Raw genomic sequence first — 13,100 nt, forward strand, 5'->3', positions numbered from 1 at the left:
CGGCCTGCGGGGATTAGCAGATGCAGCCCCCTCCCCACATGGAGCAGAGCCCCTCCGCACACACTGCATGGAGCAGATCCGCCCCCCCCCGGCATGGAGCAGATGCCCTCCTTTTCCCTCCCTTCCACAAACACAACACATCCCACAGGGCGCACACACGGACGAAGGCAGTGTAGGGTGCCCATCCCCACCCATTCCTCCCACTCGTGGCAGATCCCCCTCCACACCCGCTGTCTGGAGGAGACACTCTCCCTGTCCCCACAGCGTTATGCCATGGACTGCAAAGGCAGAAGAACAGAGCAGTTCAAGTCACAGGTATTGTTACAGCCTTACATAGAGACCTTCTCTGTATTTTTTCCTACTTAGCTGTTAGCTTCTCTCAAGCATGAAAGTTGAAACCATGGAGGATGACCGAGGAGTGTGTTCCCATTACTCTGGCAACACTTTTTCCTGCATAGGACATATCCTGGACTTTGGGAACCGCTGCTGTACCTGCTACATCCATTCACAAAGGCTTACTGTCAGTCTCATGATGAATTGATAGTCCTTACAGTCACCAGAGCATCGCCCAGGTTTATTTTTATTTCCCACAGCTTCTACTTAGAGTTGGCTAAATATGACCAGGTCAAAGATTAGTTACATGCACACCTTGTTACATGAAGCAAGTAATGAATATCTCTGTTGGATGCAGAGAAGTCTATATTGTAAGGGAGCCTGCCACAGGTCTGGTCAGGGACCTCATTCCTCTGATTTCTAAATATAAAAAAAGGAAGATAATGTAGAGGTTATCAGAGCAACTGAATTATTTGTGGGGTTGCTTCAGGTCTGTGGCTATTACAAATATTCTGCCATATTACTGGCAAAGAACCCGTGCCTCCCAATTCTGCTGAAAGACATGGATTCTTAGACTAGATCATGTCTGGTCTGTCTTTTGGTAGGCATCAAAAGGACTTTCAAAACCCCCTGCTTTTGAATAAGTGCCAATTTCTGGCCTTCTTTTATGAGGACACTCCAGTGCAAGAGTGGGAGGAATACAGCTGTGGCTGCCAGGTCTTTGGGCAGAGATCTCTATGCAGAGATCCATTCCTCTGCATAGGAATGGTCCTTCTCTGCAGCCCTCTAACTCACCTGTCCTCCAGTATCACGACTTTTGGCTCGTAACTTGTTAACCTGACATTCAGCAATATCAGCTCGTTCTTCAGCCTCTTCCAGCTCGTGCTGGGTCTTGCGGCATCGTGAGAGATTAGTGTTTGCCTGTTCTTCCTGAAAGTCATGCAAGTGCCATTAGTGACATGGACACAAACTGACATTGCCTTCTTACCATTAACCGAACAACCTATGGCTGCGCCACAGTAACATCACCTACTACTTAGCCTCACAGCTACATCCCTGCATTGCCAACACTCTATCTAGTACTGTCAACAACATGAGCACTCAGCTGGTGACAGAACAATAAGTCCTGCTCAGTTCCAGCAGGGAAAATTGGCTAGTGTGGCTCCAGAAGTGCAACAACTCCTGGATAATTACAGCTGTGCCTGCTGTGTTGTGAGCTGTAAGTCTTTATGAGGTAAGGAATATTCAAAGGCAGTGGCCATAGCTGCCCTATCAAATGGAGTATTCACTTATTTTAATGAACTTGGGAGCCCAGACCTTTTGGAATTCTCCACCCAGGGCCCACAAAAATTTAAAGAGTTGTGCACTCACAGCTTCCTCAGCCTGTTTCTTGTATGCTTTCACTTTTAACTGCAGCTTGTCCACCAGGTCCTGGAGCCGGAGAATATTTTTCTTATCCTCTTCAGACTGTGGGAAGTGAAAATCAAGTCAGCCTTGGAAGATGGACTGAGGTGATGCACGTAAGAGGGCAGAAGATTTGAAATACCTGGTAAGTGAGCTCCTTCAGCCTTCGTTCATACTTGCGAGCACCTTTCAGTGACTCTATTCCTCGTTTCTGCTCAGCATCAAGCTCATTTTCTAACTCATTAATCTGAAACACAGTATCATGGTGAAGACAGCAAGCTGCCAAAAATGGCTGCTGATCCTGCTCTAGGATACTGGGAACCAGGGTTCTGCAGACTAAGGCTGCAGAGAAAGTGGCAGTGCAGGGCATCTTCCTGCAGCTGCTTCTTGGGGCTAGACTAGCTAAAAACTACTCACTGTGCTATATTAGTAGTGACATAGCATGTGAATCCGTAGTTATTTATGGACAGAACTTAGCTGTGCATACCTGGGGCATTTATAATCAAAATCAGGCTTAAAGCTGTCAGAGAAGAGGAAATTGAAACAGGGAAGGGAGGGTTCTGTCAATGATCACCAGGTAAATGGGGAAAATCTTGTTCATTTGTATCTTCAAATCCAGCTCATCCTCATGAATAGTCCCAGTGTATATAAGTCAAACCTGGATACCAATGTGTTTATTTCTGTGTCGATATTTCCTTTCAAAGCCAAGAACACCTAATTCCCAGTCAGTTGTGCTGTATTTTGGAACAGGAACAGTTGAAGAGCGCAATAAGTGGGTCAGGCAAATGGTCCATCTAGCTCAATGCTTTGCTTCTGGGAGTGGCAGTGACATATACCATTTAGGGACAGCATGGAAACCTGGCTGCTATATTATCCCCTCACACTTGTCCAGCTTCCACAGTCATTAGATTAGAGGTGTAAGGTGGCATATCTATGCCTGTTCCTTTAAGTATGTTTACAAACCTGATGATTTCTGATCCCTCTTTGAACTTTCTACCAGCTGCCTCTACAGCCTCCCACAGCAGCAAGTTCCAGAATTTCACTGCCCACTCCATAAAGTACTTCCTTTTAATTCTTTTAAACTGATCTCCAGGTGAAGATGTCCTGATCTGTATCATGTGTCCTTACTTCTCATATTATGCATTTTGATGAATAACCATTCAGAATACATCTTGGGCACTGCTGTCATGATTCTGTAAACTCTGATTACATCCCCCTCAGCCATCTCCTCTCCAAACAGAAGAGTCCTAGCCTTGTTTGTCTCACCTCATAAGGTTCCACCCACTCAGTTGCCATTCCCTGGATGCTTCTCTAACTGTCAGGTCCTTCCTGAGTTGCAGAGACCAGAACTGCACATGGTACATTTAATATAGTGGCAAGTGATGCTATCTGTCTTGTGCTCAGTGCCTTTCCTAATGAAGCCCAAAATTTTTTCTCTCTTCTGTTTTTGTTTCTACTGCACATTGAACAGTTTCTGAGGCCTGTCATGGATGAGACTGAGATCTCCTGGCTGAGCTGTAATTGCCAGTTCCAAATTCAATCCCAAGTAAGCATGTTTTAAATTATTTTTCCCTAGATAAGTTAGCATGTATGTCTACCCTGAGGTTCATCTGCCACCATTTTTGCCCACTCAGTGTTATGAGGTCATTCTCAAATTCCTCACCCACAGTGCAATATTTGACTACTCAGTGTAACTCTCATCACACCTGCTGGAGATACCTGGGGTTGTCCCTGTTGTAACCTTCCCAAGAGGTTCCAGCAACCAAGGCCCCTCTCAGGAACATGACCTTAGCCTACCCTAGTCTTCACCATACCCTCGCCTCTAATTTCTGGAGTTGCTTCTTTCCACCCTTCAGTGCCAGCTGCTCGGCTTCATCCAGACGGTGCTGCAGGTCCTTCACCGTCTGTTCCAGATTCCTCTTCATCCTCTCCAGGTGGGCGCTGGTGTCCTGCTCCTTCTTCAGCTCTTCTGCCATCATGGCTGCCTGGTTGTAGTGCATAGTTATGTTATGAACATGCCTCCCCATCCCTGGCCGTTCTGTGTTCTCCCTAGGAGCAATGCCCAGCTTCACATCGGTGTATGGCTCTCCACATGCTCAGTCAGTGCCCATGGCTGTGCTAAGGGTCTGTCATATAAAGAGGATCACTGTTTCTCAGTATCTGTATTTCTAAAACTACTCTGCCTTGGGGAACGGGCAGGGTTGATGACAAGAAAAAAATAATTAAATCATGCAAATGACTCAGTACCAAAGTTTCATTTTTTAGGAGTCAGTGGAAATTAGGGGCATCTTGAAGTATTACCAGCTAGCACTCTGCATCTCTGGGTTCCCAAATGATTTTGAATATCTGTCCATTTGTTGCCTAAATTTGCCGAGGAGTCAGACACCTAAGCGGTTTTTGCTGATGAGATGACCCTGAGTATCTGAAACTAGAATGAAAAGCTTGTGCCTGCAGAGATCTTCAGGACCCAGGATGGATAGCTGTCACCAACGTGACAGGGCAGAGAGGGCGGAGGGGAACCTGCATCACTGCTGCTGTTGGGCAACCAGAACCAGACACAGCACTTCAGGCCCAGGTGCACCATGACTTGATGCAATAGTGTAACCACTTTCTGTTTCATTTTCATATACCTTTCCTAGATAGTCCTAAGATTTGTTTCTTCTGGTGCTGTGGAACTGTAGCCTTGTTTAAATGAAACATTTCTATTCTCTCTTTTTATTTCTTACATGTCTAGCATTTGTAAAGAAGCACATAAAATTTTAGTCTTAATTTCTGTTTTTCTGTGCTGTGTCTAAACAGGACTTGGTTCAGACTACTCTTTTCCTATTACAATGTTGCCAACAGTTGTTTTATCTTGTCTATTATGTTTATCCTGGAAGCCAAAGTGAATGTGGGTATCAGGAAGGGGAGACAGAATGCCTCTTCAATACAGACTGCTACCAGAACATGAGTAGAGGACCTAGACTGAAGGGGTCTCCCATGGCAAGCAATAGGGCAGAGGCTGTGTGAGGCCCATGTGGAAGGGATTGTGTGTCACTGATATTTTCTGTTGAAGAACTGGTTCTCCTCCACCTGATTGCTGCCTTTCTAAAGTGTAAAAGTAACTGCAGTAGTATAAAATGGAAAAGAGGCAAGTAAGAAGACTCACATCTGTGATAGCTTTCTTTGCTTTCTCCTCTGCATTTCTGGCTTCCTGAATGCTGTCTTCGACCTCATTCTGTAAGTGAGTAATGTCCACTTCCAGTCTCTTCTTCATGTTGAGGAGGCTTGTGTTCTGTTGGGACAGTCCGAAGACAGGTCATTCCCACCCCATATCATGCCACTCCCACATGCCTATTGTAAAAGAGATATCAAATACCTGAGAATGAAGAAGCTGCACTCGCTCACTGGCATCCATCAGCTCCTGCTCAGAAACTTTCCGGGCTCGCTCTGTCTGCTCCATAGCAGCTCGCATCTCCTCCATTTCTGTTGTCATCAGATTGTTCCTACGCTCTACCATAGCAAGCTGCTCCTTCAGGTCATCACTCTCTCTCAAAGCATCATCCAAATGGAGCTGGGAATCCTTTGAAGGTGAAAGCACCATAAGACTCAGAGGCAAGCAGAGTGAGTGGCAAAGACCTGTAGGACAGTAGCACTTGTGGTTCCTACCTTGAGTTGCCCTTGCACGGCTTTGAGGTGCTTCTGTGTCTCTGCTACCTGACAGTTGGCATGGCTCAACTGTATTTCCATGTCATTCAGATCTCCCTCCATCTTCTTTTTCAGCCTCAGAGCATCATTTCTGCTTCTGATCTCAGCATCCAGTGTGGTCTGCATAGACTCTAATATCCTCTGGTGATTCCTCTTAAGCTGGTGAATTTCCTCATCTTTCTCTGCACTCCTTCTATCAACATCTGACTTCACCTGGTTCAGCTCCAGCTGAACACGTAAGATTTTTCCCTCTTCATGCTCTAAAGAGCCCTGGCAGGGTTGAAATAATATCATTTGTCTCTGTAGTGGCCATTACTGGGAAATGCCCCTGCAGAATTTTGACATTTTGCAGCCAGTAATGCAGATATATTTGCCTTACTGTGGACCTTTAGAAAAGGCCTAGCACTGAAAAAGCTGACTGCTATTCCCATACATAAGGCATTATACCTCAGCTGGCTATTAATCAGTAATTTAGGAATAAGACTCCTTAGGAAAATGCCTCCAATACCACAAGGTCTGGGCACTGAGGGCTATGTTGACACTGCAGAGATAACAAATGATAAACCAATGATAAACAAATGACACTGCAGAGATAACAAAAAACATGTGAAAACATAAGATAAAACAGCCAATCCTCATGCTCAGAAGCAGCTTGCCTTCTCTTGCATCTCCATGCTGAATTCTGCTTAGGGGCTCTGCACTTAGTCCCACCCCAGTGACTGTGTGGGCATGTTCCCCTCCCATACAGCCTTTTTCCTCTGATACTCATATCATCTAGCTTCAGATGTCTAGGAGTTAAAAGCCTGAGTCTTTACAACCAGTGGACAGAAATAAACACATCCAGAGAATGGAACAGTTGATGTAGCCCTAGCATCCCTTTTAAGAACAGACCCTCCAGAGATGCCTATTTTTCCTTTTTGATTCTAGAGTGAACCTATGGTGACTAATTCAGGATTAGACTGGTGATATTTAGATGCATAAATTAGAGCAGATGGATTTGCATGGCCACTATAAGTCTTGCTTCTACTGACTGCCCATCTAGTGAGATCTAAAGATTAGAGATGTGTCAGTTGTTTTTCACTTCTTTTTCTGCCTAAGGGGAGTTACAGAGAAAACAAGGTGAGGCTCTTCTTGGTGGTGGACAGCAGAAAGACAAAAGGCAACATTCAAAAGTTGATACAAGGGAAATCCTGACTGCATATAAGGATAAAAATGTTTTCCCATGAGAATGATGCCACACGGGAAAAGGTTGTCTAGCAATACTATGAAATCTCCATCCTTGGAAATTATAAAGACCAATTAGACAAGGCTTTGAGCAACATAATGTAACTTTAAAGTCAGCCCTGCTTTGAGCAGGAGGTTGGACTAAAGACCTCCAGAGATCCTTTCCAACCTAAGTTAATTCTGTGTCTCCGTGTTTGAGCTATTCCCTAGGTAGACCATGAAATGCTCTCAAAGACATTTTGTGGAGAATCAGATATGGTCATACAGAAGTAATAAAAACTTTTCCAAGAGACAGTCAGGGCAGACAGGGAACAAAAGGCAGAACCCAGACAAGAGGGAACTGAAGGAGCTGCAATCTGGCATGGATTAGGAAAAATGTAAGATTTAAAGTTATGAAGAGCTGAGGGATAGCCAAAGATAGTAAGAAAGACTGAGAATATAATCTCCAAATTTTCTCCATTCATGATCTCTGTAAAAACAAACCCCCTTATTGAGGATACTTGCCTCTGCTTCTTCTAATGCTGCTTGAAGGTCACACTTTTCTTGCTCAATTTGCTTCTTTGCTTTCTCCAGTCCATGTTTAGCTTTTCCGGATTCAGCAATCTGTTCAGTCAGATCAGAAATTTCCTCTGCAACACAGAAAACACATACTCAACTCAGATAATGTTGTCAATGGCACCTGCAATTGCTGTTTGGCAATAGGAATGACGGAAGAGATAATGGTCTAATGTGATGCAGCAGTGAGGAGAAATAATAGGTCTTGTCTCATGTGCAGTCTTTATTTCTGATTACCTGATATTTCCAGTTCAGTGTGCAATCTGAAAATGAGAGGGACCAACTGGTGTGAGTTCAGAGAATAGTGTCAAATTCCTCTGGATAGTGAAATTACAGCTCCAGAGACAGTCCTGTTTGATTGCTCTCTTTATCCTCAGATAATCCCCAGGGATCATTCAGCTCACAAAAAGGAACTGAGTTGTGTTTCCTTTATACAGTTAGTTTGCTTATTAAATGCCAATCCCTTATGCCACAGCTGCATGGTTCTCTACAAGGACATAGACAACAGCCGTTCAGATTTTCTCTAATGGCAGTGACTGAAGTAATCTGAAAAAATGAGTATCTGGTTTCATCATAATTTCTGTCCATTCAATTAATTTGGTCCCTGTCCATGAATGGAATTGTAATGGTGTGAAGGAGGCAGAATACCATGAGGAAATAAGATAATGTAATGAGCTGTAGACATGTGCTTACAGGTGACTTTGAGATCAGCTGAACAGGAAAGAAAGTCACCTAACCTGAGCTTTGTAGGAAAATCATAAAGAACAAAACTCTGGGAAGAGGCAGAGCTCTGGTAGCCCAGAAACATGGAAGCATTTTAGGACTTATGGTGGATCCCAGCTGATAGAGATCTGAACTTACGCTGGAGGTTCTTGTTCTCCCGTCTGATAGTCTCAGCCTGGTCAAGCATTTCTTCATAGGCATTCTTCATGCGGAAGATCTCAGTGCTAAGAGAGCGAGACTCCTTCTGGGCAGCTTCCAGCTCAGCCTGACTCTCCTGGTACTTCTGCTTCCATTCAGACAGGACCTGGAGTGACAGGAGCATAAGAATGACCCATTCTGCAACACTCCTGTCTTTGCATGTTTACGGACAAGAACCCAAGAGGCATGGCCTGTCTTATAATCTTTTGCTTTGGACTGTTCTCTGCCTGTGACAATCGATTCACTGTGATACATACTCTGGCTGTTTTTGTGGAAGCTACTTAAATTATCCTCTTCAGTCAGCACTAGTGCATTCCCCAAGCTCTCAGGCAGGAGTTTGGCTTGACACCAGCCTGGACACAATGTGGTTAGTCTGAATGAGGCTGTGTGACCCTTTTTATTATTGTGGGAGCCAGTGGTCTTGCCCTCAGCCCACCAAGAAAGATCATGTTCTACTGATTGTCTCCTGAGTTTGACACCACAGCCCTGCAGGCCATCTTTTTTAGCACATTCACCAAATCCAGTCACAAAAGGCTGGGACAAGGCACAGGGCTGTGCAACATCACTTGGTCAAACAGTGTTGATTCTTTTAAATGTTATTAAAGGCAGTGAAGGCTGGAACTGTGTAAAGGAGTCTGAGGCTCTGCCTAACCTGAATCAAGGCTGGCAGACTAGCATCAGGTGAAAGTCAGGGCTTGTTAGCTTGAATGTGAATACTTGCTCAGTCTGCTTGATCAAAGACTAGATATGGGTTCTCCCAATCTCCCTTGCAAAGACTTCATGCTTTTTAAAACTATCGGAAAGCTACTTTACTGTTTGCTGTGGTCATTTTGGGTTACTCACACTGATACATTATCATTACTATATGTCCCATTATATGCTCCTTACCATAGCTTTGCTTTGGATAAAATGTAATTTATCTTACTGTGAGTGCAGAACTTTCATAATTTCAGAATTTGGCCTGGCCTATAAAATGTCTAATGATGTTCAGATCTGGCAGGCTCTGTGAATGAACCTTGTCAAAATTCTTCTGCTTTTTATCAAATGCTGCACAGGCTGCGTTCGACCTCTCCATGTCACTCATGAGGTCATCCACTTCCCCCTGCAGCCTCTGCTTTGTCTTCTCCAGTGAAGCACACTTTGAGTTGACAGCCTCAATCTGCTCCTCTGACTCCTGCAGGCGCTGAGCAAGCTTCTTTCTGCAGGATGAGACAATCAGCACTGAGAGAAAGAAAATTCTGACATTCTCAGAAGATGGACAAGAAGGGAGTTTAGCATGGGAGAGATGGGCAGAGAGGGCAACATGGAAAGCTATGATGGTGTGAACAGAGGGCATCGATAGGAGCTTGGGATGACACAGCACGCTGGAGTCATGCATAGGCTGGGAGAATACTTACCCAAAGGGTAGACTACACCAATGTGGAGAGGAACCAGGAACACATTTTCAATATTGGCAGTGTAAAGAATGTGATTTTTCAACTGTTATGATTAACTCTATAGATGATGCACTGGAATTCTCCTTTCTGTAGACACTCCCAAGCCTCTACTTGTCCACCTTTAAGCCTCTACTCACTCCCCTTTTTACTCCTAACACATTACAAAGCACACTGCTCTGCATATTCCCACTACAAGCATATTCTGGTTTCCTCCAGTTCCTTTTCACATTTATACTTAAATATCCTTCTACTTGCTCCATACCATCCCTCCACGTACTTGGCCTCCTCCAGCTCCTCCGTGCGCTGAATAGCGTCCGTCTCGTATTTGGTTCTCCATTGGGCCACTTCAGTGTTGGCCTTGGACAGGGCACGCTGCAGCTCACTCTTGGCTTCCTGCTCCTCCTCATATTGTTCCCGGAGCAAGTCACAGTCGTGGCGAGCAGACTGCAAGGCGTGGGCCAGGGCGTTCTTGGCCTTGGTAGTTAAAATTATACAAATTGTCAAAACATTAACAATTTGTGACTGGATTTTTTTCTGTATTTTTACAAAAACTTCACATCTCACTGCCTATGTGTAACAGTTTCTAGAGTAACAGAAGGGGCAAAGCAAATAACATTAGGGGCTCTGTGTTTCAGACTTGATGTTGTTAAACAAGACCAGGCGCTCGTCCATCTTGTCTGGGATGCTGCCTCTCAAACATATCTGCACCAAGTGGTTCAGACAAAGACACAAGAAATCCAGCAACAGACAAGGTGGGAATTATCTCTCAAGAAGTTTCCCCGTAAGCTTTTCAGGTAGAGTTTATGTTTATCTGAAGGTGGAAAAAACTTTAAACTGTTTTGTCATATCTAACCCTAGGTACGCCTGCACTCTTCTCTTTCCTTTTTTTGGCTGCTACTGTTTCTTTGCCTCAGGGGTTTCCTGTAACAGAAAGGTATGCACACAGAGCTATTTTCATTCACATCTCTCATGTTTTTGAACTTCAGAAAGCATGGTGAGAAGCACTTAAACTGTCTTCCTTATTTCATTTCTAATGTCTCTTCTCTGTGTTATACTCCAAGGCAAAGCTCCAAAGTTTCACTGCTCTGATGTCTCCACCTTTCTCTGAGGAGAAATCTCATTTATTGTTTTACCTCATGGATTTATTTTACAATTTGTTGGTCTGAATTAAAACAAGTCACCTTATTTTCTTCCTCTAGTTGCCTCTTCAGCTCTTCAGTCTGCTGAGTGAAAGCATGTTTGCCTCGAGTCAACTGAGAAATCAGGGACTCCTTCTCCTCTAGTTGCCGAGTAAGTTCACCTATTGAGAAAACATTTATTTTTTTAGACAGACATACGAAATGTAAAACATATGAATGAGAAGAGCTAGCCATATGGAAAGTGATTACAAGATATAATGTGGTAAAATGAAGAGAAAGTATCAATTTCATTCCCACCAGTAGGAAAAAGCTATCAAAGAGAAATGTTGTGCTGACATCAAAGGAAAGGGGATGAACTGACCACAAATTCACACATTCAATTTGATTGACAGTGCCTCTTTTGGTTTGATTTTATGGTTCCTTGGGTGAAATTTCTATGACTGCCACCAGGAGGAAATTCTACCATCGGAGTTTTGTTCAGATCACCCAGTGATGAATATATTACAAAATACACAGGCATTCAGACAGCATATTTAAATACTTGGCACAGGACTATTACATTTCATCTGGGGACACACCATTCTCAGTCTGTAGACGTGTTTTCTGCATGTTCAGATCATTGATTAGTCGCAAATGTTCATCATCTTTGGTTCTGACTTCACTGAACTGGTCTTCGAGAGCTCGGCACATCTTTTCCAGATTGCTCTGTTAAGAGATAGAAAGCATATCCTTCAGCTCATCTAATTGTTCAGAAGAACAATGGTAGTGATGAGAAATGTTTCTTCCTGTGCAGCAACCTTGGCTTTGGAGACAGACTCCATGTTACTGGCCAAGTCATCAATCTCCATCTTCAGCTCACTCTTCTCCTTCTCCAGCTTCTGCTTCACTCGCTGCAGGTTGTCAATCTGCTCCCCAAGCTCAGCTGTGCTGTCCGCGTGCTTCTTCCGCAGGGCGGCAGCTGTGGCTTCGTGCTGCAACGTGGCCTCTTCGAGGTCACGGCGCATCTTCTGAAATTCTGCTTCACGCTTCTTGTTCATCTCAATCTGAGCTGTGGTAGCCCCTCCTGCTTCTTCCAGGCGCTCGCTGATCTCCTCTAGCTCCCTGGAAAGGTCAACTCGCTGCTTTTCAGTCTTTGCACGGATTGCACGTTCAGCCTCCATTTCTTCCTCCAATTCCTCTATTCGAGCCTGTGAAAGTTAATTGGTTAAATGAGGACTTGTGAATAGACAGATCTGAAATTATCACTAAGGAATAAAGAGCGAACATTCACATCCCTTTATATCAGCATAAAGCGTGATGCACCACTAGAAATTTCACTGAATTTTGTCCTATGACATGCAATATTCAGTTTTGGAACAACAGTGAATGTAAAATCTGGTATTTCATTTTATGTTATAGCTCAGAATGGATTTATTATGTTATGAAGGATCAGGTATTGCACTTTTGTGAAGAAATAGGGGATGTGTCACTGGAAAATGTAAAGGTATGCAAGTTTCTTAGTAATTTTCCAAAGGTCAGGCCAAAACAAAGCAGTGTTCCTTCTCCATCAGCAAACAAGATGGAAGGAACCTTGAGATGAACGACCATGGGATAATAGCACTGAAGAGACCTGTCTTTCTGGCCTTGCATTTAGAAGGTGATCTCTGTCCTGATCATGACAGATTATGCCACATTTTATTGTTTTCTTAGAAAAGTAATTCTCAGTGGCTTCACTACTGTTGTAACTCAGTATCTGATCCATTTTCAAAGCCTGCCACAAGCTTGACTTAAGAAATTTCTTACATTGTTATATATGATTAGAGGCCAGAGTTTTTGTAAAAGTGCCCTGAGTTGGGAACAGCACCCAGAGTCCATGTTCATTGTTTTATTCATGTGTAGAAAAATATTTTTGTAGAACAGTCTAAGAATAAATATCAATTAATTCTAAGGAACTTGTGCTTGTCTACTAAAAATATCAGTAACTCTTAGACTTTACCTGAAGCTCCTTAATTTTCTTTTGCAGCTGAGAACTTTGAGCCTGCTCATCTTCAGTTTTACTTTGCAACTGGCTAATTTCAAAATCCTTTCTGTTAAAGAATGAGAATGCAAATTCAATACAGTTAAGATAAAATCTGAATTTTAGAATTCAGAGCAAAAAAAGTCAGTACAATACTTCTTTAGCCTGTCATCCATCTGTTGCTTATCATTTTCCAGATCCATGATAGAATCCTGAGACATTTTCAGATCTCCCTCCAGTTTCCTCTTAGCTCTCTCAAGGTCCATTCGCAGTTTCTTCTCTTGTTCCAGAGATCCTTCAAGCTAAAACACATAAAACATACTTTGAAAGTAACTATTCCTGATTTAAAAATCTAACTAGGATTGGAAATTGATGAACAGAGAAAACAATCAGATCCTGTATGTA

General features: G+C 43.4%; 1 protein-coding gene across 1 annotated transcript in view; it reads right to left on the reverse strand.

Annotated features, from left to right (window-relative positions):
- Window positions 1–594: 594 nt before the first annotated feature.
- The window catches only part of LOC142038896 (myosin-4-like), a 34,157-nt gene continuing 21,651 nt past the window's right edge, over window positions 595–13,100 (reverse strand). Inside the window, exons 23-39 of the mRNA XM_075044824.1 lie at window positions 12,852–12,997; window positions 12,675–12,765; window positions 11,497–11,886; window positions 11,278–11,404; window positions 10,742–10,860; window positions 9,838–10,034; window positions 9,140–9,323; window positions 8,065–8,230; window positions 7,153–7,277; window positions 5,386–5,694; window positions 5,096–5,299; window positions 4,886–5,011; window positions 3,552–3,722; window positions 1,880–1,984; window positions 1,705–1,800; window positions 1,129–1,263; window positions 595–753 (exon numbers count right to left, since the gene is read on the reverse strand). Coding sequence (XP_074900925.1) covers window positions 739–753; window positions 1,129–1,263; window positions 1,705–1,800; window positions 1,880–1,984; window positions 3,552–3,722; window positions 4,886–5,011; window positions 5,096–5,299; window positions 5,386–5,694; window positions 7,153–7,277; window positions 8,065–8,230; window positions 9,140–9,323; window positions 9,838–10,034; window positions 10,742–10,860; window positions 11,278–11,404; window positions 11,497–11,886; window positions 12,675–12,765; window positions 12,852–12,997 — 2,706 coding nt within the window. The 3' untranslated portion in view covers window positions 595–738. The remainder of the gene's footprint in view (window positions 754–1,128; window positions 1,264–1,704; window positions 1,801–1,879; window positions 1,985–3,551; window positions 3,723–4,885; window positions 5,012–5,095; window positions 5,300–5,385; window positions 5,695–7,152; window positions 7,278–8,064; window positions 8,231–9,139; window positions 9,324–9,837; window positions 10,035–10,741; window positions 10,861–11,277; window positions 11,405–11,496; window positions 11,887–12,674; window positions 12,766–12,851; window positions 12,998–13,100) is intronic.

The sequence above is a fragment of the Buteo buteo genome, chromosome 13, assembly GCF_964188355.1.
Source record: "Buteo buteo chromosome 13, bButBut1.hap1.1, whole genome shotgun sequence".
Taxonomy (NCBI): Eukaryota; Metazoa; Chordata; class Aves; order Accipitriformes; family Accipitridae; genus Buteo; species Buteo buteo.